This window comes from Carya illinoinensis, chromosome 7, assembly GCF_018687715.1.
Source record: "Carya illinoinensis cultivar Pawnee chromosome 7, C.illinoinensisPawnee_v1, whole genome shotgun sequence".
NCBI classification, from domain to species: Eukaryota; Viridiplantae; Streptophyta; class Magnoliopsida; order Fagales; family Juglandaceae; genus Carya; species Carya illinoinensis.
This window is the reverse complement of record NC_056758.1, coordinates 11807597-11835000: the sequence shown is the minus strand read 5'-3', so window position 1 is coordinate 11835000 and position 27404 is coordinate 11807597. Positions and strand designations below refer to the sequence as shown.

The 27404-nt window shown below is 33.2% G+C and overlaps 1 protein-coding gene across 1 annotated transcript; it reads left to right on the top strand.

Moving 5' to 3' along the window:
• The first annotated feature begins 21065 nt into the window (after window positions 1-21065).
• Window positions 21066-24544, top strand: LOC122316821 (GDP-mannose 3,5-epimerase 2-like). The gene is made up of 7 exons (XM_043133625.1): window positions 21066-21225; window positions 22129-22539; window positions 22703-22796; window positions 22896-23025; window positions 23111-23243; window positions 23708-23915; window positions 24081-24544. The coding sequence occupies exons 2-7, from the start codon at window positions 22130-22132 to the stop codon at window positions 24234-24236; spliced, it is 1131 nt and encodes a 376-aa protein (XP_042989559.1). The 5' UTR covers window positions 21066-21225; window position 22129; the 3' UTR covers window positions 24237-24544.
• Window positions 24545-27404: the final 2860 nt, after the last annotated feature.

The following is a 27404-nucleotide window of genomic DNA, read 5'->3' as shown; positions in this document are numbered from 1 at the left end:
TGTGCAACGCCCCTGCGACATTTCAACGTTGCATGATGGCTATCTTTTCTGACATGGTGGAAGATATAATGGAAGTATTTATGGATGACTTTTCAGTTTTTGGTACATCTTTTGATCATTGTTTGCATAACTTAGCTCTTGTTTTGCAGAGGTGTGAAAATAAGAATCTGGTCCTGAACTGGGAGAAGTGTCATTTCATGGTTCAAAAAGGGATCGTGCTGGGCCATAGAGTGTCATCCAAAGGAATTGAGGTGGATCGAGCCAAAATTGCAACCATAGAGAAACTACCACCTCCAAAGAATGTGAAGGGAATCAGAAGTTTTCTGGGACATGCGGGATTTTATAGAAGATTTATCAAGGATTTTTCTAAACTCTCTAAACCTTTATGTAATCTTCTTGAGAAAAATTCTGCATTTGACTTTGATGTTGTTTGTTTGCAGGCCTTTAATGCACTCAAGGAGAAGCTAATTTCAGCACCAATTGTGATTGTGCCTGATTGGAGTCAACCTTTTGAAGTTATGTGCGATGCAAGTGACTTTGCAATTGGAGCAGTGTTGGGGCAAAGGCGAGACAAGCTGTTTAGAGCCATCTATTATGCAAGCCGGACATTGAATAAAGCTCAGTTAAATTATACAACAACTGAGAAGGAGATGCTTGCTGTGGTGTTTGCTTGTGACAAATTTCGGTCCTACCTCATTGGGACAAAGGTGATAGTGTTCACTGATCATGCAGCACTTCGCTATTTGTTTGGCAAGAAGGATGCTAAGCCTAGACTAATTCGTTGGATCCTCCTTCTTCAAGAATTTGATTTGGAGATTCGAGACAAGAAGGGAAGTGAAAATTTAGTGGCTGACCATCTCTCTCGGTTAGAGCAAAAGGAAGAAAGACTAGATTCAGTGGTTCAAGAGGCATTCCCTGATGAGCAGTTGTTTGCATGTGAGATCAAGCTTCCGTGGTATGCTGATATTGTTAATTATCTAGCTTGTAAAGTTTTACCACCTGATCTTACTTACCATCAACGTAAGAAATTTTTGCATGATGTGAATCACTATCTTTGGGATGAGCCTTTGTTGTTCAAAAGATGCCCTGATCAAATCATTAGAAGATGTGTGCCGGAAGAAGAGATGCAAGACATCCTCCATCATTGCCATTCCTCATCATATGGAGGACACTTTGGAGCCACTCGTACAGCAACTAAGGTACTTCAAAGTGGGTTCTTTTGGCCTTCCATTTTCGTGATAGTTACACTTTGGTGAAAACTTGTGACCAGTGCCAACGTATGGGAAATATTTCAAGGCGTCATGAGTTACCATTGAAAGGTATCTTAGAAGTTGAGTTGTTTGATGTTTGGGGAATAGATTTTATGGGGCCTTTTCCTCCTTCTTTTGGTTTTGCTTATATCTTGCTAGCAGTTGACTATGTGTCAAAATGGGTGGAAGCAATTGCTACAACAACAAATGATGCAAAGGTAGTGCTCAAATTTCTGCACAAGAACATATTCACAAGATTTGGCACTCCACGAGCTATTATTAGTGATGAAGGGACTCACTTTTGCAACAAGTTATTTGAGAATCTTCTTTCTAAATATGGTGTGAAGCACAAGATAGCACTTGCTTACCATCCTCAAACTAATGGTCAAGCTGAAATTTCAAATAGAGAGATCAAGAACATCCTTGAGAAGACGGTCAAAATCAATAGAAAGGATTGGGCGAAGAAGCTTGATGATGCTTTGTGGGCGTACCGTACAGCCTTTAAAACACCTATCGGGATGTCTCCATACCGATTAGTGTTTGGAAAGGCATGTCATCTTTCTGTAGAGTTGGAGCATAGAGCTTATTGGGCTGTGAAAAAGTTTAACTTTGATTTGAAGGCAGCAGGTGAAAAGCGACTTCTTCAATTGAATGAGATGGAAGAGTTCTAGAATGATGCATATGAAAATGCAAAGATCTATAAAGAAAGGACGAAGAAGTGGCATGACAAACAGATTCTTAGGCGAGAGTTTGCTCCAGGACAACAAGTTTTACTCTTCAATTCACGACTCAGACTCTTTCCAGGAAAGTTGAAATCAAGATGGACGGGTCCTTATACAATTCATGAAGTTTCCTCTTTTGGAGCAGTAGATTTAAAGGACAAGACTGGGAATATTTTCAGAGTTAATGGTCAGAGATTGAAGCACTACTATGGAGAGCAAATGGAGAGGAACTATGCATTTATTCCTCTTGGAGATCCTAATTGATGATCATTGAAAAGTCTGGCTGTAGACTTTAAAACAAGCGCTTATGGGAGGCAACCCATAGATCTATCTTTATTTATTTCATTTATTTTATTATCTTTATTTATTTAAATTTTAATAAATTGGTTTTTGATGCAGGTTTATTTAGCAAGAATAAAGAGCTGGAAAATTTTAAAACCTCGGAAGGTTCACCATGAAACCAGGGAAGTTCCTTTATTTCTTCAATCCTTTTTACTTTTGCATCACAATGAGGACATTGTTTAGTTTAAGTTTGGGGGTGTAAACTCCTATAATTATTTGATCCTCTTATTTTCTAAGTCTTGGGTTGTTGATGGGTTGTTTGAGTCTCTTACCAAGCATGCATTGGAGTAAGATTGAATTCTCTATGACTCTGAAATTTGTGATTGAAGATGATTTTGAGAAAAATTTTCAAAAATTTCTTTTATGTCAAGTGAAGTTTTGTGGGTACTTTGGTTTAAATCTTTGACCTTGAACACAATTGAGCACATAGTCGTTTTTCTCTTATTCCATTTTGCTTATGAAGAGAAGAAGTTGAATTAATTGAAAGATGGAGGTTCGATTTTGCTTTGCTCTAGAATCCGTTGATGGGTCCTTGAGGCGAAATCCTAGTTGAGACTAAATATTAGAGAAATGATCTAGGCATTTCTTTGGCATAACCAAAAAGCTTTCCTAGCCGTCCTAAATGTCATGCCATCATTACATGGTGTGTTTCCATAGTCAACCCCCTTGAGCCTTCATGAGCCTTTATTGATTCTTTAAACTACATAAACCATGCCCGCTCTAAGCCTGAAAAACAATGAATCTACCGTTGAGAGTTTGAGAAAATACTTTGGTGGAGAGTTACATTTAAAAGAGAAAATTGGTTTCATGATGAAACGTATTATGTTTGCTCTATTTGATCAAAGAAAAAGAAGAAGAAGAAAGGAAGTGAAAAAAAAGAAAAAAAAAGAAAAGAAAAAGAAGTCGCCAAGCGGAAAGTGAATTACCTCAAATTTTGTTAAGGGAAGTGTTGGTATTACATCAGTGATTACAGCAATAATAATGCCACAAGTATGAGCATAGTGCCAAGAAAGAGCTATGATTTGAATCATGTGAGTTTCTCTTTTAATGTTCTTTTCACTAAGTATTTTCCCAGTTTGATTTAATTTCCCATATCCAGTTCTTTCTTAACACTCACCCTGTGGCCTATCATTACGACCTTAATAAAGACCTTTTGATCTTTGATTTTGGTGTTGACTACATTAGTGGAGAGGATTTCTGAAAATTGGACTTATGAGGTTAAGTTTTAAGAGAATTTTTTTGATTTTGGTTGTTCTACTTTTATTTGAGTTTGCAGGTGGTTTGAGGTTAAATTGACTATATCACACACACACTCAAGGTCTTAGCTTTAGGTTGAAGTAAACGCCTAACTCTTGCTTGACAAATTGCAAAATTTTTGATTGATTTTCTTGCTATCTTTGATGTTAAAAGAGTAAGATACTAGAGATGAAATCTAAATTCATAAAAGCTTGGTGAGTGATGATACTTCTCTTTGGGGTCGAGTTGATATTGCCTAAACTATCATTTGTTTTTCTTTTTGTTTGAGGACAAACAAAGTTGTAAGTTTGAGGGTATTTGATGGCTTGCAAAATTTCATATTACAGATTTTACAAGTTCGCTCGAGCGGAGGCTTTTGGCCGCTCGAGTGAATTCAGGCAGATTCAAACGCTCGACTGCCGCTCGACAGGGAGCTCGAGCGAGTTGCTGAAAAATGAAGATCGCTCGAGCAGAAACATTGGCCACTCGAGCGAAATCAGGCAGAGTCGAACGCTCGATGTGCGCTCGATAGGATGCTCGAGCGAAATCAGGCAGAGTCGAACGCTCGACGCGCGCTCGACACCCCGCTCGAGCGAACATCGTATTTTGACAGATTTTAGGTTTTCCGCCGTGGGACCATATAAAAGCCATTTTTCACTCTAGAGCCGCGAGTTTTGACTGGAGAACACTCTTTGGGAGAGAAAAACATAGCTAGAGGGATTCAAATCATTTGTTTTGGAGACGGAATTCCAATTTCTTGCACGTATGTTGGATTCATACACGAGCATGGACAGGAGAAAAGCCTTGAATCGTTCCAACGCTTACGGTGGCGGATCGGCCAATAATAGTGTAACCCGTGCCTTAGAGAGTGAGGGAGAGTGAAAGCTATATAAAGCTCAGTTGGGCATGAAAATTGTTGACGAAGGTCTTGGTGATGAGAGGAACAAGATGGTGGTGGTGAGATGCAATGGGTAGCTGTGCACATTGGTGCAACTGAACTTGTGGTTGTGGAGACCTATCGGAGAAAGAGAGAGAGGTAGAGGAAAATGAGGACATAGGGAGGAAGCCCATGATGTGGTGGTGCTAGTGGAAGTACTTGGTGATCATTTTGGCCGTGCATGGTGGCACCAGGAGAAGGAATAGACTCTAAGGTCCATTCGGTTGGGGGGAGAAGAGAGAGATAGGACTGCCAGTGTAGCTCACCACTGGGGTAGAGGAACAGGCCGATGGAGGAGGTGAGGCACGAAGGTTGGAGGTGGCGCCGACTGGAAGTGCAACCCGCACGGTGAAGAAGAGCAATGTACGTACGTCGAGCATGGGGAAGGAGAGAGGAGAGAGAAGAGAGAAAAAGAAGAAAGGAAAAAGTGAATGGAAAATAGTAGGGGCTTGGGTATTTAATCCAAGTCCTTCGTTTCGTGATCCTCAAAACAATCTAAGGATGAGTTTAAATACTGATTTGAAAATGCATAAGTATTTTATTTAAACTAAAGTTTAAAATAAAACAATGAGAGGAATTAAGATAGAAATATTATTTTATAAACTAATATTTCTTCATCATTATTTAAAATGATGAAGTATCATTAATTACTCAAAGAGAATGAAACCATTTAAATTAATTTAGAGTTTTCAACGTAAAGTTAAATATCTTAATATTTTAAAATAATTAAATATTTAATTTAAGTAATTATCCACACTTATAATATTTTTAGAGCTCATTAAAATATTATAATTGTGTTACTTTAAAAACAAACTTATCTAATAATATTGAAAATATCTCATATAATTATTTCCAGAATATTTAAAATATTCGTAAATTTTAAGATATCTATCTAGCCTTGAAATTCGTTGGATAACTTTGAAAATACGTCATCAAGGCCTGGCACGTAGGACAAGGCTCAGCATGTAGATCGAAACTCGGCAAGTAGAACGAGGCTCATAATTAAAGAAGAAAAAAGAATGAGCGGATATCACAAAACATATGTTGTGCATGTGAGGAAATATTTCCCAATTGAATCACAGGTTATAAAATTAAGTATAAATCATGATATTAATCAATTTAAATTATAACTTAGATTTAAGCCTATTAACCAATTTTCATCTAAAATCAATAATAATGTCATGAAATGATTAAAATATGTTGGTTCTAAATATATGCAATATGTAATATCTCAGCTCAATCAAAAACCCAACTAACATTTTGCTAATCGAGCAAAATAGTGAAAATTAATTGAGTTGAATATTGCATAAAGCTCAAAATCCAAACAAAAGCAATCAAATATAATTCTGAATTTTCACAAAAGTCAATTTGTGACTACTCAATACCAGGAATTGTATCCACAAGGACAATCTCAACAATTGTTCACATAGAATTGGGGCAAATGTCTTAGAACTCGAATGTGTGTGTGGCTAAACCTCTATATGTTCCTCATTAATAAGCATGATTTATCATAGGATTTTTCAATCTTAAGATTAATCATTATTGATTTTAATGACCTCAAAACTCAAGAGACTAGCAGTTTTCACACCAACTCTATTTAAAGGTTAAATACTCAGTCCCCAAAGTTTTGGCTAACTGTTTCTAACTTTTTATTTAGGAAAGCTGACACACTTTCATCTTCTTTTTATTTTTATTTTTATTTTTATAGTATTTTCACCTTTTTTTTATATACATAAGGCTCGGTAATCTTGCAGTTTACTTCTCATATTTTAAATCAATGAACATTAATGAGGAACACTACAAATATAAGCAAGTGCAAAATTTTCTTTCAAAACTCGTCCTTCATTCTATATAAATCTTACTAATTCTCATCTCAATACATATTGCATCCCGGTGTGATTTCAAATCACATCTCTATAAAATATGATGCATCTTAAGTCATGCTCTATGCTTAGGGTTGAAAATAAATCTTCATAAAATAATTCTGCTCAATTACTCCACCAAGATGCTCAAATTTCACAAAAATGCTAGGAGTGTGTGTTAATCATTTGTGTTTCAACACACGAACACTATTTTGTTTTTCTTTTTTTCTTGTTTGTTTTTTTTTAAACTAACACATTTTCAACAGAAAACTCTCTCCCAACTATATGTGACATTGTCCTCAATGTTCAGCAAATGAATATTCGATAAGGTATACTATATAGGCATGAATTAAAGTAAAATAAACACTATATAACATATAGCGAAACGAAAATGATTAAATAAAGAGAAAAGAAGTCACTTGAGATATTCAAGTGTACACAAGGAGTAGATTTCTGTCAAAGTTAGAAGACACAAAAGCAAAAGAAAGAAAAATAAAATAAACAAATACGGTATATACAATGAGAAATTAGAAATTAATTTTAATAAACTGGATCCTCCAGAGTAGACGACTCAACCTTTGGAATAAAATCACCCAAAAATAGTTTCAACTTCTGTCTATTGACTTTAAAATATTATCATTTTCTGGATTTTCTATCTCAATAGCCCTAAAAGGATAAATAATTTTTACAATAAAGGGACCAATCCATCAGGATCAAAGTTTGTCAAGAAACAAATGGAATCTTGAATTATACAATAAAACTTTTTGGAAAGGCTCAAAATACTTTTGAAAAATATTTTTTTTATGAAAAATCTCCATTCTCTCCTTGCAAACACAAGAGTTTTCGTAAGCTTCATTCCTAATTTCCTCTAACTCATTAAGCTGAAACTTACGAAGAAAGCAAGGTTTATCCACATCAAAAATAAATTACTTAATTGCCCAATAAGTTTTGTGCTCCAATTCCATAGGCAAGTGACACCCTTTCTAAAAATAATTCTATACGGGGACATACCAATCAGGATTTTAAAGGCAGTACAGTATACCCAAAGTGCATCAGTTAGTTGTAAAGACCAATCTTTACAACTTGGGTTAACTATATTTTCTAAAACTTTTTTGATCTCCCGATTGGATACCTCAACTGGGCCACTTGCTTGTGGATGATAAGGGATATCAACCTTATAAGTAATACCATATTTTTGCATTAAGGTCTCAAAAGACTTATTGAAAAATGCTTACCCCCATCACTGATAATGGCTCGAGGTGTTCCAAACATTGATAAAATATCTTCTTTCAAAAATTTTAGCATAACTTTGTGATAATTTTTCTTACATGGAACGGCCTTGATTCATTTGGATACATAATAAAAAGCTACCAAAATGTAGAAATTGTCACAAGAGATTGGGAAGGGTCTCATGAAATAAATGCCCCAATAATCAAATATCTCAACAACCAAAATTGAATTTAATGGCATCATATTTTGGCGGCTAATCTCTCCTAATTTTTGACAACATTCACATACTTTACAAAATTCATAGGTGTCCTTGAAAGGGCAGGCCAATAAAAACCACATTACAAAATTTTAAAACCTATTTTTTTACCGGAAGTCTTTTGAGCCTCACATTCCTCACATTGAAATTCACTATCAGGAAAAAATCGTTTAATTATCTGATCTGGGTAATATTTAAACAAATATGGATCATCTCAAAAGAATTTTTTTACCTCTACAAAAAGTTTCTTCTTGTCTTGTTGAGTCCAAATGTGAGGAATTTTACATATAGCAAAAAAATTAGTAATGTCAGCATACCAAGACAATTGAGAGATATTAAAAAGTTGTTCATCTGTGAATGTGTCTTTAATAGGAATAGTCTCCATGGAATCTGAAAGAACAAGTCTAAACAAATGGTCAGCAACAACATTCTCCACTCCTTTTTTATCTTTAATTATTAAATCAAATTCTTACAACAAAATGATCCATCTAAGCAACTTAGACTTTGCATCTTTTTTAGCTAAAATGTATTTCGAAGCAATATTATAAGTAAGCATGATAATTTGTGACCAAATCAAATAAGAGCAAAATTTGTCAAGTGCAAAGATTACTGCAAGTAGTTCTTTTTTAGTTGTTGAATAATTCATTTGAGCACTATTTTAAGTTTTACTTGCATAATAAATAACACAAGGCTTTTTATCCTTACGTTGGCCCAACACAATTCCAACAACATAATTACTAGCATCACACATAATTTCAAATGGTAAATTCCAATCAGGTAATTGCATAATTGGGACTGAAATCAACATCCCTTTTAGCTTTGTAAAAGCTAACTCACAGTTTTTAGTCCACACAAAAGAATTTTTCTTTAACAATAAATTGCACAAAGGTCTAGAAATTGCACTGAAGTATTTAATGAACCTCCTGTAAAAACTTGTATGACTTAGAAAAGATTTGATATCCTTGATGTTCTTTAGGATGAGAAAATTAGAAATTAATTCAATCTTGATCTTGTTAACTTCAATACCTTGAGACGAGACAATATGACCAATGACAATACTTTGAGTGACCATAAAATAACACTTTTCCTAATTTAAAATCAAATTCTTTTCTTTGCATCTAATGAGCACTTTTTTCAAATGAGTCAAACATTCATCAAACGAATCACCAAAAATAAAAAAATCATCCATAAATATATCAACAAAACGCTCTACCATGTTACTGAATATGCTCATCATGAATCTTTAAAATGTAGCATGAGCATTACAAAGTCCGAATGGTATCATTCGATATGCAAAGGTACCAAATGGATATGTAAAAATGGTATTTTCTTTATCATCGAGAGCAATCTCAATTTGGTTATTTCTAAAATAATCATCTAGAAAGCAATAAAATTTATGGTTCGCTACACATTCAAGGATTTGATCCATGAATAGTAGAGAAAAATGATAATTCCTAGTGACTAAATTTAGTTTTTTATAGTCAATGCACATACGTCAACTAGTAGTAACTCTAATTGGGATCAATTCATTATCAACATTTTTAACTACAGTCGAACCAGATTTCTTAGGTACCACCTGTGTAGGACTAACCTATTTGATGTTAGAAGTTTTAACACCTCCTCTCTAACAACCTCTTTCATTTTGGAGTTCAGTCTACGCTGAATCTCTCTATAGGGCTTAGCATTGTCCTTTAGATATATCATGTGGGTACAAATGAAAGAACTAATACATTTAATATCAGCTATGGTCCATCTTATTGTCTCTCGTAAATTTCATCCAGTTTTGATGAGATGATCACTAGTAATGTCTCTACTTAGCCTAAAAATGTATATTTGAGATCAACATGTAGAGGTTTTAAATTGAGTTTTGGTATTTTCACACTTGAGGGGAATGGCACTATATCACGAGGTGGTAATTCCTCAAAACGTGTCCTCCATTTATCAGTATCCTAGGAGTAGATTCTAACAAAAAATTCATAGATGCAAGTATAGAATCATCATCAAAATTTTTACCACGAACCAAACATGCCATCAGAGGATAAGAAAAAATTGATAAATCAAATTTATTTTGAATAAGAGTTTGGATCAAATTCATTTCATGCACATCATCCTTATCACCAGATTGTTTATAAATATTGAAAATATTCAACTCCAAAGTCATGTTATTAAAAAAAATTATCATCACACTACTCATACAATTTATTAAAGCATTCGAGGTTATAAGGAATGGTCTACCTAAAATTATAGGAATTTGAGTACAAACAAAAAAAACAGGTGCTGTATCCAAAACAATAAGATCCACTGGGAAGGAAAATTTGCTTACTTGCACTAACACATTCTCAACTATCTCTCCCGGAATTTTTATTGAACGGTCAGCAAGTTGGAGTGTTAACTTGGTGGGTTTAAGTTCACCAAGACCTAATTGTTCTTATACTAAGTAAGATAGAAGGTTAACATTAGTACTAAGGTGAAGTAAAGCTTTCTCAATTTTAAAATTTTTAATTACATAAGAAATTGTTAGACAACTTGGATCTTTATACTTTGAAGGAGAATTATTTTGAAGGATGGCGCTTATCTGTTCTGTAAGGAAAGCCTTTTTTTGCACTTTCATAATACGCTTTACTGTACACATATCTTTAAAAAATTTAGCATAAGCTGGAATATGTTTAATCGCATCCAACAAATAAATGTTAATTTGACTTGTTTGAAAATCTCAAGAATGTCTGCATTTTAAACCAACTTATGAGAATGTTGCAACCTTTGGGGAAAAGAGGCAGGAATTGAGGCTTTTACTAGTATATCCAACTCAATTTTTTCAAGTTTACCATCATTCTTGGAATTTGAAGAATTGTTGATTTCACCAACTTTTATTGAAATACTTTTATCAATTATTTTTCCATTGCATAGAGTGGTGATGGACTTCGCATGTTCAAATTTTGAATTAGAAGGGTTTGAATTTTTTTACCTCAAATTGCCCTTTGGGATTCAGTTGAGGTTGAGCAGGAAACTTAACATTTTCTTGAGCACGCAATGCGGAGGTCAAGTCGCAATAAAAATCCTCATCTCATTAATGACCTGCATTGTCTGAGTGTTAATATCAGTTTATCCCTATATGAAAGTTTGTAATGTCTCCTCAAGGGTTTTCTTATGTGGAGATACATAAAGAGTAGAAGCAGAAGGCACTTGAGGATTTTGATTTGAATTGAACTCGTTCCTCCAACTAAAATTGGGTGATTTCTCCATCCAGAATTATATGTTTCTGAACAAGGGAATGAAAATGGTCTTTTATAAGAATTCATGGCATTGACTTGTTCGTGCAACACCTCTTTAAAAGCAAGAATTGTTGGACAATCCTGAGTTAGGTGTCCACTAATCTCACATATACCACAATTTTCTTCTCATTTTTCAATAGCCTAACCCAAATTTACCTTCCTAAGTGCCATGGTCTCGACTTTTCTTGTCAAACTTGTTATCCTTGCATTCACATAATCATTTCCTTTAAAGACATTCATACCCTCTTGAGACATGGCATTAGATTTGGACTTATTCGACCGATCAGAACGATCTATGTTATCTTAAGATTGGGCATTTTCAGCCAATTGGTCAAAATAGTTCCAAGCATCATCAGGATCTTTATTTAAAAATTTACCATTACATATCATTTTTACAAACTGACACATTTGAGATGTTAAACTTTCATAGAAAAAACTAATGGTGCACCAAGTCTTATAGTCATGATGTGGGCAAGCTAGCAATAATTTCTTAAAACGCTCCTAATTTTGAAAAAATGTTTCATTTTCTTTTTAAGAAAAATTCATAATGTTTATGCGAAGACTGTTGGTCTTGTGAGTAGGGAAAAACTTTTTCAAAAACTCTTTGTATTTTTTGCCATGTGCTAATAGATTTTGGTCTCAAGGAATTCAACCAAGTTTTAGATTTTTCTTTCAAAGAGAATGTGAACAACTTTAATCTAACAACATCATCATTGACAGTTTGATTTTGTAAAGTTGTATAAACCTCTTCAAATTCTTTTAATTGCAAATAAGGACTTTTTGAGTTTAAGCATCAAACTTGGGAAGTAATTCAATTACTCCCGCCTTTAAATCAAAATTTCTTATATTTATAGGAAAAATCATGCAAGATGGAATACTTGTCCTTATTGGCTACAAATACTCACACAAAGTTCTAATTGGTGGATTCTTTTGTGCTTCCTCATTTTTAAGTTCATTATGAATACTATGATTGCTAGCCATGGTGTCAGAATGATTTTTGGAATCACCAAATAACCTATCAACCAATTCTTTTAAAACAATTTCCTCTTTTCTCAATCTAACAGTTTTATCACGTTGCCATGAGATCATTTATCATAGAGGCTCAAGTACATTCAAAAACACTAAAAGGTATGGACAAATCTCAAAATTAATAAATGCATGCACTACCTAAAGTCTTCTATTCTAAAAATTAATTGCAAAATAAGCAAGAAAATAAAAAAGAATGAAATGAGATTACCAAATATTATGAATAAAGCAAAGCCCCTTTCTCGACAAAATTAAAAAAAAAAAATGCACCTGCAAAAATAAGAAAAAGTTAGCAAAAGATCACTATTAAATTTTTTTTTCTTTTATAAAAAAATCAAGAAAAAAAAATTCTTATCACATATTGCAATCCCCAACAACGGCGCCAAAAACTTGTTGCAACTAAATTTTGACTCAACTAGTGAACTAAAAGTTTAGAGCAGTTTTACCTGCAATTATACAGGTATTATAGAACCTAACAAAGTCGAATCTACAGGGATTGAGTTATATGATAAGAATAATAAACTCAAACAATAAAAGGAAATTACTAAAAAGGAATGTGCAATCAAATAGAAGAGAAAAATACTAAGATTAAGATTTTAAAGTAACAGAATTCAACTAAAATAGTAAAATAAATCAATATGGAGAATGACTAAGGTTTCGAGAATCCATCTAATAATATAGAATATTATTTTCGATCGATTTACCTTAATTAAACTAGAATAATGATTCTGTTTAATTGGAAGATTTAGCATTTAAGGTCAAGAAAAATAGTTACTAATTATTAAGCATGAATGATTGATGGTTAAGATATTCACAAACCTATTTAAATATCACATGGATTTTTCAAGCATTAAATATATTTAGAAATCACAATGAATCAAGATAAATATATAGATAATCAAAAAATTTAATAATAAAACCATTTAATCGATCAAACTTATAATATAAATTTTATCGATGATCCGAAAAAATGTCTAAACTATTAGACTTTACCTCTAACTTTAGTACAAAAATTTAGCCAACCATGTTCATTACAAGAGCCATGGAAATCAAATAAATATTCTTCATAATAAAACTAAAATAAAACACAGGAAAACAACCACAAGAAAGTAAAAGTGGAGAGAATATAGAGCTCAAAAAAGAAAACAAACTCCCCAACTTTCCACTGTTCCGTGAGTTTGTCCAAAAACTCTCCTTCAGTCCTCTCTCGCCACAAACCGAGAAAATCCCCTCAAGTTTAAATCTCTTCATGAAAACTTCTACAACGTCCAGCGAACCAGCCCCAGCAGCCAAGAAAAACTCCCCCTTGCGTCAAAGGAAACAACGCAGTCCTTTCTGTGAAGTGCAGTGTTCCAAAATTCTCCTCGTGACGCCCAGCCCAACGTCAAACGAACCAACCCACGTTCCCTGTCACTTCATATGAAAGAACAAAGCGTCCCCCAAGCATTTCTTCCCTTGTTCTCGTGCAGCTTCCCTTTCGTTTTGTCTCTATACCTCCCATCCCTCCTCTGGTCAGGAGTCCAACTTAAAAAGAAAAAAAAAAGTGTCCCTCCTCTGTTCCACAAGTCAGGTCCCCCTCTCCCCCTCTCTTGTGTTCCTCTGAAAGCCCAATCGAAAATTGCCTCATCATCTCCGTGCTGTTGAAAAGCTCCAGACCTCTCTTACCCTTTTCTCATTTCTCTCTCTCTTCATTCTGTAAACCGGCTGGCCCTCTCTTTCACTGTCATTTCCCAGAAGCTTTTTATTTCCTTTTCAACTCAAAATGTGCTGCCTCCCCCAAACCAAAATAAGCCAGCCCAAATGAAAGAAAAGTCAAAACTCCCCCTTCCACCTACTGTCTGAGAAGCCTCCAAAGTCCAAAATAAGTCCGTAAATCACTCAAAGTCTCTCCACCCAAAATGAAACCAGCTAGCCCCAGCTTTTCTTTAATTCTTTTTCTTTACTTCTTCCCAGTACAGTGTCTGTGTCTACATTTTTGTCTCTCCTTTATTTTTTGCATGTCAGTGTCCCTTGGTCCAACACCCAGCAGCTCCCGTAAGTCATCAAAAAGACCCCATGCTGTGCCTGTCTCCTGGCAGCTTGTGTAGAAAATCCCCAAAGAAGAAAAGCAATTCTTTCCATTTGAAACACCCAAAAGAAATATAAAAAATATGTTGTGCATGTGAGGAAATATTACCCAATTGAATCACAGGTTATAAAATTAAGCATAAATCATGATATTAATCAATTTAAATCACAATTCAGATTTATGCCTATTAACCATTTTTCTATCTAAAACCAATAATAATGTTATGAAATGATTAAAATGTATTAGTTTTAAATGTATAAAATATACAATATTTAAGCTCAATTTGTCATTGAAAAATGCATTCATACTTTCACTATATTGTGTAGTTGACATTCTGACCTAAAAGGTATTTTTAACATACGCTGGCACCCAAAATTGCCGATCAGCATATAGAGATCCCAACCAAGCATTATCATGAAGATTATAGGTATCAACCAATTCGAACTATCATTCTTCAATGTCCTTTTCACTAAAAAAGTCATACACACATTTTTGTAAAGTAATCTTAATCTCCTCATATCGAGAATGTGACCAAAACTTCTCGGGAAGGTTTTTCATGATATGCCTCAAGTAAAGCGATGCCTAGACGATAAAAACACCCTCGCAATTATAAGTTGCATTGCCTTATATTGATCCGTAATGATTACTTTTGGTGGTCGGTCATTCATACACTTCAACCATGACTCAAACAACCACCCAAAAGTATGTGCGTCTTCATTAGATATCAATCCACACCCGAAAATGATTGACTAACCATGACGGTTCAGACTCACAAACGGTGCAAAAGGAATTTTATAAGCATTGTTTAGATAAGTTGTGTCAAATGTGATCACATCTCCGAATGATTGATACGCGGCTCTACTTCAGGTGTCTACCCAAAACACATTCTTTAATCACATGTTAGGGCACACATCGATCGCATACTAAAAGTTATTTATTTATTTATTTATTTTTGGCATATCGTGGAAGTAGTTCATTAGAGCTTTAACACCTCCAACTCCAATATAAAGTTGTCGTGCTTTGTCAATATAACGACAACACTCATTCTCCCCAAATGATACATTCCCATACCCCCGCTTCAACAACCACACTCTTGAAAGTATTTGATGTACGTATTCTGGCCTCGTCATTTATTTCAAGCCTCTTAGCCACACAAGCATCTACCTTCTTGAAACATCTAAAGTATTTTGCTTTCTCTGGACTATATACATGTGTGTGATCCAATATTACACTAGACAATGTATATCTACCATCTTCATTTAAAATCGCATTAACTCTTGCTTTACACCCTACCCTCCCTATTTGTCTTGGCTTGAGAACATTGGAAGCATGACTTTTTGTTGTGCTTACCGCCCACATACCAACATAAACTATCTAATCTTCCCATTGTCTCTCTATCTAGAATTTCTTCTACGCACTCTGAACCCTTTATGCTTAGCAAAATTCATATGATAAGACTAGACTTCTTCCTCACTAGAAAATGTCATCCCAACCTTGGGCTTTTCGACACCATCATCAACCTTGGGTTATTCGATACCATCAACATTATTGGGCCCATTATCAACCACTACTTCATCATACTCATTATCTGATAACTCTATAAAGGAAGCCATATCGACTCAGCCTTGGAGAACTTACAATTAATATCCGATGATTGAATTAGCCTATCATTTTCTTCTCATGATTGACATGAGAAGATTATAAAAATTTTCATCATCACATTCAACAATTAGCATACAATTAGAAGTGAAAATTTCCATTTCGTTAAAGGTCCAAATATAAATTATAGTTCATGGTGTAAATTAGAAATAAGCAATGATTTACACATTGAAAGATTATAGCTCTTAAGTTTCACTATATTTCTTGTATGGCCCCTGCTATATTGTTATCAAAACCCTCATAGCTTTTTAAGAGAACTTTTTTTTCTCCCCCTCCTAATAAAAACCATAATTTTTGAGAGAGAAATGCAACAAAATATAAAATTATAACATGTTCTCTATTTGCCAGTCAAAAATATATGAAAGAACCAAAAATAATCCAAGCTGAGGCTCATTCATTTAAAAGAACAAATTAAGATTCTTCTAATATGAGACCTAAGCATTATTTTTTCCTTGATATCACACATTATCTACCCAAAATCCCAAAAAACCAGAACATAAGCATCACCAAGGTCACTATCCACCCAAAATCTTAGAAAAAAAGGTACCATTATTCACCCAATACAAATAAACTCAATAATAGCAAATGGATAAGAAATTAAATAACTACAAACATTAACCCATAGTTCAAGCAAAAATATTCTGTCTTCATCTCTTGTATGACTAAAATCAATTCACTAAATGTAACAAATATTCTGTCAGTGAGGTGAGTCCAAGTAAGCTCAAAACCAATTCACTAAAAATGTAAGCTAAACACCAATTCACTGACAACAACCTAGCAGAGATGAATATATTTTTTTTTCAAAAACACCTATAATTTTTACCTTGGGAGCCTGTATAGAGTGACTCATGGAGGCATCAAATGGTGGTGACGATAGTGACTCATGGAGGCATCAAATGGTGGTGACGATGAACTATTGTGGGGTCGAACCAAATTTCTTTTTTTTTTTGGGGGGGGGGGGGGGTGGGGTGGGGGAGAGGGGAATATGAATTGGGGGTGTCGCATGAAGTTTCTATGTAGATGAGAAACATGTAGATGAGAAACTTGCTGGAAATGGAGCCGAGAATGGTGGTCGACACCATAAGGGAGGGGGGTAGCTGGTTGGTGCATGTGGGGCAAGGATTGAGTTCTTTACACATAGCAGAAGTTCATCACGTGAGATGGAGCTTTCCCTTTTTTATTAGTCTTCACCATGCCACATCAAGCACTACACGTCAACCGCTAGGTCAAGCGATCAGTTAGAGCGTGCATATGCAAGCGGCATACTAGCATTATTGGATATCATTCCTATATCTCTTTAAAGTTAACAAGGTACTGCATTTCTTTGTTTTTTTATAATGAAAGAAAAAACCTTCAAGAAATTAAGTAATGAACTGTGCGACGATTTTGACCTTTTCTTTCTCTTTCCACGAGCTTGATTATTAGTAAAAATAATGTTAGACACCAAGTCCTCAGAACGAATCTTTCTGGATCAACATGAATAGTGATAATTAGTAAAATAATTTTAGACACATGCCTCGTAAGGAATCTTTCTGCATCGACATGTCTCATGTTAACAACAATAATTTCAAAATATTTAATAGATATTTAGTAAATGATTAAGTATATAACTAGTCCCTAAATTCTATAGCCTTATAATATTTCTATCCCTATGATTTTCAATTTTATCATTTTGATTCTTGAATTTGTGTCTTTCTTTCAATAAAGTCTTTTGACATGGTATGCCTCATGTCTACACATGACATGCCATATGGTTAAAAAATAATTTCAAAATTCTTTTTTATATTATTATTGTAAAAATATAAAAGGAAAACAAATGAAACTTGAAAAATAAAATCTTAAAAAAGAAATATTTGTAAAAAAGTAAAAATAAAAACTGAAAAAACTTCAAACAAAAATAAATCAAATACAATATTTAAAAAATGAAAAAAAAAATTAAAAGGTCAAACTCAATTTTAAAAATCCAAAAAAATAAAAAATAACATACATATGTGAAAAACTAAAAAATTAAAAAAAATGAGAAAAAAAAATTAAATTGTTCTCAAAACAACATTAAAATGAAAAGAAAGTTAAACATGTGTCTCCATGATATATTTGACTGCTGCTACTACTACTACTACTATTATTATTATTATTATTATTATTATTATTATTATTATTATGTTTAATAAAAAGGAAGCAATTGTCTAGAAACAAAAATCACAACAAAATAAAATAACTTCATTATTATTTTACATTTTACATAGTTTCAAGCACTTAGTAGGTATTCTGATAGAAAAAAAATCAGGTATACCGTATATCCGTGTCTATCCCCATGCCATTGTAAACCTTTTATTATTTCATTACACTTTCATTTTTAATAGCTTGATTATTTAATTTTTTTCTTCTTAATTTATCTTCCTTTTGATAATATTATACAACTTAGATTATAAAAAAAAAATATATGTATATTATAAAATAAAGAGTAATACTAAATATAGTCTTGAATGAGGATAACAATTTGTGTTTGCGGGTCATGTTGTGTCGTTTAACCCGAACACGACTCATTAAGTTAAATGAGTTGACCTTCAAATCTTAACACGACCCATTTAAATAATAAATCATGCCATTTAATAATTAATTAGAAATGGTTTAACATGACACTACTTATTTCAATCCGTCTCATGTAATTAGGTTGAATTAACCCGCATAACTTATTTATCCTGTGTAGTATAATTTCACATAAAAGTTAAAATTTATAGTTATTAGTAATCACAAAATCTCCAAAAAACAATAAGACTACCTAATAATAAAAAATATCAGATTTTAACTTATATAAAACTAATATAATAAATCCAATAATAATAAATATGAACATAGGTGCAGAATTAAAATCTCAATAATAAAAACATAAGTATATTAAAAAATATTAATATTACAACTCAAAAATAATAAAAAAATACTAGATTTGAATTCATTCATACCTAATTCAAACTAGTTAATTTTGTGTTGTATTCTTATTGAAATTACATATCGTGTAACATATTATTACTTCTAGTTTTAAATGTACATGCACATTTAAAAAAATTAATAAAGTCACTTCTTAAATTGGTAAATACATGGTAATTAAAAAATGCAAAGTGTAATTAATAATTTTTAAATAAGATTCTTTTATATTTTTAATTATATTTTATCTACTTTGATTATGAGAACACGGTGACAACAAAATGAGAAGACCACCTTCCACGTAGCTTCGGATGCTTACTAGTAAACAAACATACCCAATAGGCTTGCTTTTCGGGTACGGAACATTTTGTCCATTTCTGATTTTTCCTTTCGGCGAATATTAGACTAATTTTTCAAATATCACGTGGGTACAGGTACACCCAAAAAACAAATATTAATAAAACTATCGGACGAGATAGTTTAAATAAAAATTAAATAAAATATTATTAAAATATAATCTTTTTAATATTATTATAATTATAATTATTTTTAAATTTAAAAAAATTAAATTATTTATTATATTTTATATAAAATTTTAAAAAATTATAATGACAATTTTCTCCATCCAAATGCCTAAGTGCCAAGTGGGGTTAGCACGTGCAGACAGAAAAAAATACCTGGAAAGAGTCTCAAAAGTATATATTAACAATAACTATTACAGCTTTGCTACATACAGTTGTCACATGCAGTCGACGTGCAGTCGGCTGTACGGAATGAATAAAAAAAAATTATAAATTTTTTTTTTTTTATATTTAAGAGGACCTACATGAATTATAAAAAGTTATAAAAATAATTTTTTTTTTCATGTAGGTCCCATATTAATTTTTTTTTACAGCCGACTGTACGCCGACTGCATCTCCCGACTGCAAAAAGTATTTCTCTAACTATTAACAACCACGTGCAGAAGGTTAAAATAGTCTTTTTGATTTGTCTTTTGGATAAATTGATATTTTATTTTAATATTAAAGTTCTTACTCTTATTATTTAAATTTGGATCAATTTTGGTTAATTCCTTAACATCTTGTTAATTAATTGTTAAAATGTTGAAATGTAAAAATTAGCCAAAAGAAGGGTAAATAGCTCAAGATTAATATTATATACAATTTTAAAATTTACAAATCGAGTATATTCCTTTTAAAAGAAAATAGGATCTATCATCAAGAAAATTATTATTTTAAAATTTTGGTATTATATTTACCATTTTTTTAAAAATAAAATATAAAAATTACATATTTTAAAACTGTAAATATCATTTTTTATATTATAAAATAAATTAAAACTTTAAACAAAAACTCATAGAAATTGCAAAACAATTTAAGTTAAAAAATTTAAAAAAAGGGAAAAGGACACTGTAGTAGATCAAACAGAGATGCAACCACACATATATATATATATATATATTTATGTATAGATCGTGGTCCCTTACTGCGACCACTCATGTAGATCTATGATCTGCGATCTTGTGAAGATATGGGTCAATTAAACTATTCTACTCTATAATGTTTATACATTTAATATTCGAATATTTATATGAATTGATACAATTAATATCGAATGAATAGGATTTTACACCAATTATGTTATTTAACAATTAATTATAAAAATTATTCATAAAAAGAGTATTACATAAAAGATTTGAATCGTTCCAGAATCGAAACCCCACTGACTGAAGAGTTTTATTTATTTGAGTACCTCTGCAACCACACGTGGTGGATTCCAATAGTGTAATTTATATATATATATATATTTAAATATTTTTAGATATTTTATTTTTTAAAATAAATTTATATTATTATTAAAAAACATTTCTTTAATTACTATAAAAAATTGCTATGAGAATCCCATGTGTGATTTTGGTATTTTTGTATTTAAATAGCCTTGATGGAGAGAAAATTCTATATAGTTGGTTTGGATTTAGAAATGAAATGAAAATGTTTTAGATGAAAAATAAAATTTAAATAAAATATTATTTTTTAATATCATTATTATTTTAAAAATTTAAAACAATTAAATTGAAATTAAAAAAAATTAAATTATTTATTATATTTTATATATAAATTTAAAAAAACTATAATAATAAAATGCGATGTTTTCCTATTCAAACGCGCCAAAGTCACTTTCCGAGTTTTTGTTTTTTCGTCATTTTCTTTTTCATGTTAGGGACATTGACGTCTTTTTAAAGCTCCATCCTATTTCTTCCTGGGAAATATCCAAAAGCTTGGACTGGTTTGTGTACTGTCTCTGCATTTCTATATATAGCAGGGCCAACTGGGCTTTGAAACCACCATTCGCCTTCTTTTCGGAGGATTTCCTCTCCCAACATCATTATCCTCTGGTCTAATCTCACAGATTCAATACCTCAAGTTCGAAGGCTTTTCAGGTTAAAATCTGTACTTTCTGAATTTCTCTGTTCTCCCTGCCTCTTCTTGTGATTCATGTATACCCTGGGATTAATTAGTATTATTCCCTCTCGGTTCTGGCCCTTCTGGGGTTTAAATTTTTCGTGGGCTTGTTTGAGATTCTTCAAATTTTAGTTGGTTTGGCTCAAGTGTGTAGATTCTTTGCCTGGTGTATCATTTACTATTTATAATATTCTTTTTATCGAATGAATCTTTGTTTGTTTGGTAAATGGTAAGTATATTCTGTTGTATGCTCGTACTGGGTAGAAAAAAAAGAAACATGTTATTTCTTCCTTGGAGGTGTTGGTGGGGTTTCAGTTTAATACAATTTTCCTTGGAGAACATAGGTGCTTGTTCTCTCAAACTTGATTCGGGTGTTTTAGTGAAATATGATTGCGTTTTTGTATACATTTCTGTGACTTTTCTTTCTTCACTTATGTTTCTGTATCCTTTCTTTTCCCGATTTTAGAATTTTTTGGACCCGAATACTTCGTCCATTTGCTATTTTTATTTAGTTCCGCTCATTCAAAATATAACCTTAAAAAATTGGGTCAGCATACTCGGTCCTTTATGCCATTTACCTTTCTTTTTATCAAATTTTAATTTTTTTTTTTTTTATTAAAGTCATGCTTCTGCGATTTCAGTGTTCTCAATGGGATTTGGTTTCAATTGGATGGCTAGGTGCATAGGACCCTTTTTTTTTATTTTTTTTTGGAAATGTGGCTACTAAGATTTATTTATTTATTTTTGGTTTCTCCACGGAACGGCCATGACTTGGAGGTTGCATGAGTTGGGGATTTTGCCTTTTCTTTCTTTTAGTCCATTATTTGTTGTTACTCTGTGTGAATTCTTTATTCTTTTTCTGAAACGTCCAAGTATTGCAGAATGGGGAGCACAGGGGAAGCCGTCTATGGTGCATACACGTATGAGAATCTTGAGAGGGAACCATACTGGCCATCGGAGAAGCTCCGAATTTCTATCACTGGGGCTGGTGGCTTTATCGCCTCCCACATTGCCCGGCGCTTGAAGAGTGAAGGCCACTACATTATTGCTTCGGATTGGAAGAAGAATGAGCACATGACTGAAGACATGTTCTGTCATGAATTCCACCTTGTGGACCTGAGGGTTATGGAAAATTGCTTGAAGGTCACTAATGGAGTTGACCATGTGTTTAACCTTGCTGCTGACATGGGTGGGATGGGCTTCATTCAGTCCAACCATTCAGTTATCATGTATAACAACACAATGATTAGTTTCAACATGCTTGAGGCTGCCAGGATCAATGGGGTAAAGAGGTTAGTTGGCTTGGATATTGTATATCTAGGTCTTGGTCTAGTGAAGTAACCATTGACAAATTTCCCATAGTGCACATGGAATTTTCCCTTTAAGTGCACAAATTTGTTTTTTGTGAGTAAAAAAATAATGTGCCTCTGAATTTTGATTACTGGGTTCATGCAGGTTTTTCTATGCCTCTAGCGCTTGTATTTACCCTGAATTTAAGCAACTGGAAACTAATGTGAGCTTGAAGGAGTCTGATGCCTGGCCTGCTGAGGTTTGTGACTCTTAGTGGTTAAGAATGTTTTAATCTTGTAGTGTTTCCTTTGTCAAGTTATGATGTAATTAACGAGTTTACTTTTACACCGGGTTTTAGCCTCAAGATGCTTATGGCTTAGAGAAGCTTGCAACAGAGGAGTTGTGCAAGCACTACACCAAGGACTTTGGAATAGAGTGCCGGATTGGAAGGTTCCATAACATTTATGGTCCTTTTGGAACATGGAAAGGCAAGCTCTCGATTTTAGTGGTAACCATAACATATGCATGATTTTCTTTTTCCTGATTTCATCTCTTGGATATATCTTTGTACAGGTGGGAGGGAGAAAGCTCCAGCTGCTTTCTGTAGAAAGACTCTCACATCCACTGATAAGTTTGAGATGTGGGGAGATGGACTTCAGACCAGATCCTTCACCTTCATTGATGAATGTGTAGAAGGTGTACTTAGGTACGTGCTTGGTGTTCTTGTAACCTGTATAGCTGAAAGCCCACATTCAGATTAATGGGGTTATTCCTTCAAAGTTGACATTCATTGTATTCCTCGGTAAATCTGGATTGAGGGTACATTAACACTTTGTTTGGGGTGTTTTTCTTGTACATCACTAGTAATGGGGCGGGGTATTTAAAGACAGGAGCATATGTTTATCTTGTCAAGAGCGATTCTGATTATATTTGCACAATGAGTTAGTTCTAAGCTACCTATGGAAACTGAAGGTATAGATCTAAGTATTTAGAATGTCTACGTTTCCCAGACTTCTTAATTATTATTTGTGTTACCCAGTTTTTTGTTTCACATGAGAAAATTATGATAGGGTGTTCATAATACACGCAATGGCATGCTTGTCTGGATTCTGTAGTTATATCTTCTCACATCTCATGAATTAACTGTTGTGGCTCAATTACCATGTATAGATTGACAAAGTCAGACTTCCGCGAGCCAGTGAATATTGGAAGTGATGAAATGGTTAGCATGAATGAGATGGCTGAGATTGTTCTCAGTTTTGAGAACAAGACACTCCCTATCCACCACATTCCTGGCCCAGAGGGAGTTCGTGGTCGTAACTCAGACAACACCCTTATCAAAGAGAAGCTTGGTTGGGCTCCTACAATGAGGTTGAAGGTACAGTTGCTTTCCCACTCTTAATGTTACACAGTAACCCCTAAGTTTGTGTCAAGTAAGGCTACTATTGAGTCAATGTGATTGTTAAGCGATTATTGGATAATAATGTTCTAAACCTTGAATTGCTCACCTACTAATTGCATATCTGAATTCACTTTGTTGTAGGATGGTCTGAGATTTACCTACTTTTGGATCAAGGAACAGATTGAGAAAGAGAAGGCTCAAGGTGTTGACCTGGCTGTTTATGGGTCATCTAAGGTGGTTGGAACCCAAGCTCCGGTTCAATTAGGCTCACTTCGTGCTGCTGATGGAAAAGAATGAGGTGGCCGAGACCCGAAAGCTCAATAAGTTGCATGAAAAGAAATCCGTGTGTTGGTTATTAAGTTGAGCTATGATATCAATATCCTTTCTATAGCATGTTGATTTCTTAAAAGGGATGCTTTTATGCTCCAAATTTATGTGGTCGAGCTTTTCAAGCAACCTGCTCCCATAGGGTGGTTTGTTATTAATAGCAGGTTCTGTTTTCGTATCCCTATTTTAGCTAGGGACGATCCATTTTTTTATGCTTTGTGTTTTCAGTATTGTAATAATGCTCAATGAGTACGTATTTTGCTTGTTTCCGTTTAAAAGACTTGTTATTTGCATTTAAAATGCAAGTTCTCTGGATAACCTTACTTGCCACAACTTTATTTGCTTTTAAGATGCAAAGTCTCTGGAGTTATCTTACTTGCTATCAACTTGGATGTCAAGCAACTGTCAGCCAGGCCCTAGGAGTTATGACTAAGAAAATGGAGCGAGAAGCCTCGAAGCTCTTGTCACTTTAGAGCATTTATGCTTATTGAGATTAGTACCGAAGCATGTTTGAGTAACAATGTTTGGGAGGTTGGGAGAGGAGAAATAAGGTGAAGCAAGTTAGACAAATTGCAATTTGAATTGGGGATGAGAGGGCCACTTTGGTGCAAGTAGTTGTGGTCCTTTGATGGTGACATATTAGCCAATGTTATGGTCTGGTCTGTGCTTTCTGAACCTTAAAATCAAACCTAGACCGGATCACCACAATTATTCTGGTTAAAAACTTATATTCTCTTCTTTTGCTTATCAATCATTTGTTAAGAGGGTCTGGTGGTGCTGTTATAGCGGGTTTGCTCTATGTTTTAGTGGTGTTATAGCTGCTTTTTGGGGCTGTGCCCTTCTTTTGATACAAGTTTCAAGCAGTTGGTAGTTGGCATGGATTGATATCTTTTAGAATTCCTAGGGCTTACCGTGAAAGAAAGATAGGCATAAAATGGGTTTTACAATATTTATAGTTGTCCAATAAATTTTTTGATAGCACCAAAGCTCAAGAAATGTCATGGGATTCATTTTTCATCAGTCTCGCATTCAGTCTAGGCTTATTTTATTTTATGTAAAAATTTTAAAAAATTATAGTAATTAAACGAGATAAATTGAGAAGATTGACAAGAGTTAAAAAAAAAAAAATGCGAGATCTAAAATAAGTTGGCACCATATATTCACTGTGGTTTATGACAGTTGGAACCTCTTTAGAAGGGATTTGGTACTTACAGGAGATTCCTGATAAGTAGTGCTGTTTTTACAGTGAGGCTTGATTATTAGAGATGGTAGGTAGATTTCAGAGGCTGAAAATTGGAGATGAGACGAGATGATAGGACAACTGAAAGGGAGGACTAATGTTCACGAGAAATGTGGGGATCACGTGGGTTTCGATCAAGTAACGTGGTTGCACAAGAGTCCCAAAAAGTACTGGATGGTACCATCTTTGGAAGAAAAAATGACATTTTACCAACTGGATTGGGTGACGGACATGAAAGGTGGGGGACATACTTGCATGTGGTTCTTGTTTTACTCAATTGATAAGTAGTGGTGTTGGAGATAGGCATGTTTCAAATATGATATGATATGATATTATGATAGCTCGGGACAATAAAGCACTGATAAAGATTGAACATTACAGATATGTCCCCTCCTCCTCCTCCTTTTTTTTTTTTTTTTTTTTTAAACTTCACCTGGTCTATTTTATAATAAATAGAGTTTTATATTCTGAAAAAGTACATTAAGGCCCAAATTAGATTAACAAATCCTTTAAATTTATTTTATCTAATCATTACAATTTTTTTTAAATTTTTACACAAAATATAATAAATAATTTAATTTTTTTAAATCTTAAAATAATAATAATATTAAAAAAATAATATTCTAATAATATTTTATTTAATTTTAAACTTTTATCTCAATTCGCAATCTAAACCTAACCTAAATCACGCTAGTTTGTAAATTTTTTTATGTAAGACTTTTGTGTAGATAAAATTTTTTTCTAAAATAATAGTCATTAAATAAAGCTCATTAAATGAAAAATAATAATTAAATTTCTGTTTTAGATTTGCTGAGGCATTTTCTTTCTTTTCTCGATTGTTATAAAAGTAAAAATATTACTAATTAAGCGGTAAGTTCATGATGAAAGAAAAAAGAAAATAATTCTCTCTCCCCGGTTGCGCTTTGATGAGAACAAAGAAAATAATTCTCATGTCCCATGCGGTACTACAAGTCCGTCTGGGTTTTAATTACGATCAAGTTCTTTTGGGATTTCTGACGTTTGGTTTCCGTTTGAGCTAGCTAGTATGTTTTTGTGATTAGTTTGTATTTGTGAACTTCAACGTACAGTTGAAGATTAAGACTGGTTTAGATTTAGAAATAAAATAAGATGATTTTATTAGAAAGATGAAAATTAAATAAAATATTATTAGAATATTATTTTTTAATATTATTATTTATTTTAAAATTTAAAAAACTTAAATTGAGATTTGAAAAAGTTGAATTGTTTATTATATTTTATGTAAAAATTTTAAAAATTATAATAATGAGATGAAATGAAAAGAAATAAAATGAGATGAAACTTTTTATTAATGCAAAAGACATTTCGAGTAAGATGAGTTTCCGGTATTGGATAACCTATCAGTGAGGTTTAATCGTAGATGTTCCAAAAGACGATGCGGGTTGGGGTGAATATTTAAAGGATGTAACACTTTTATGTCTTTGACCCATTACCAAGTGGGAAGAGGACGTTGAAAACTCACCCAGCTAGCTAGGTCAGTTTTATATACGAGGAACTATCGAATATATGTTATTATTGTGGTTATTTGGAGCATAACGGGAAGCTAGCCGATCGTTGAATGGTCAAAAGTTATTCTAACCTATAGGTTTGTGCTCAATACGGCCCTTGGATTGGAGTAGTAAAATTTTCACAGCGGAAACCACCGGTTGCGTTTGTTATGACAAAGTCATGGCTTGGTTCAGCGAAGTTAGTAGATTAATGGTGGATTCACGAGTGTCGAAAAAGTTTCTCGAGTCCGATCACCATATTTCAACTTGACAGTTACAACTAGGGCATGATGTATACGCAACAATTATGGTAAGAGAACTAATTTGTATAAAGTCTAAATAAACAAGATATTGTAAAAAAGTAGATTGTAC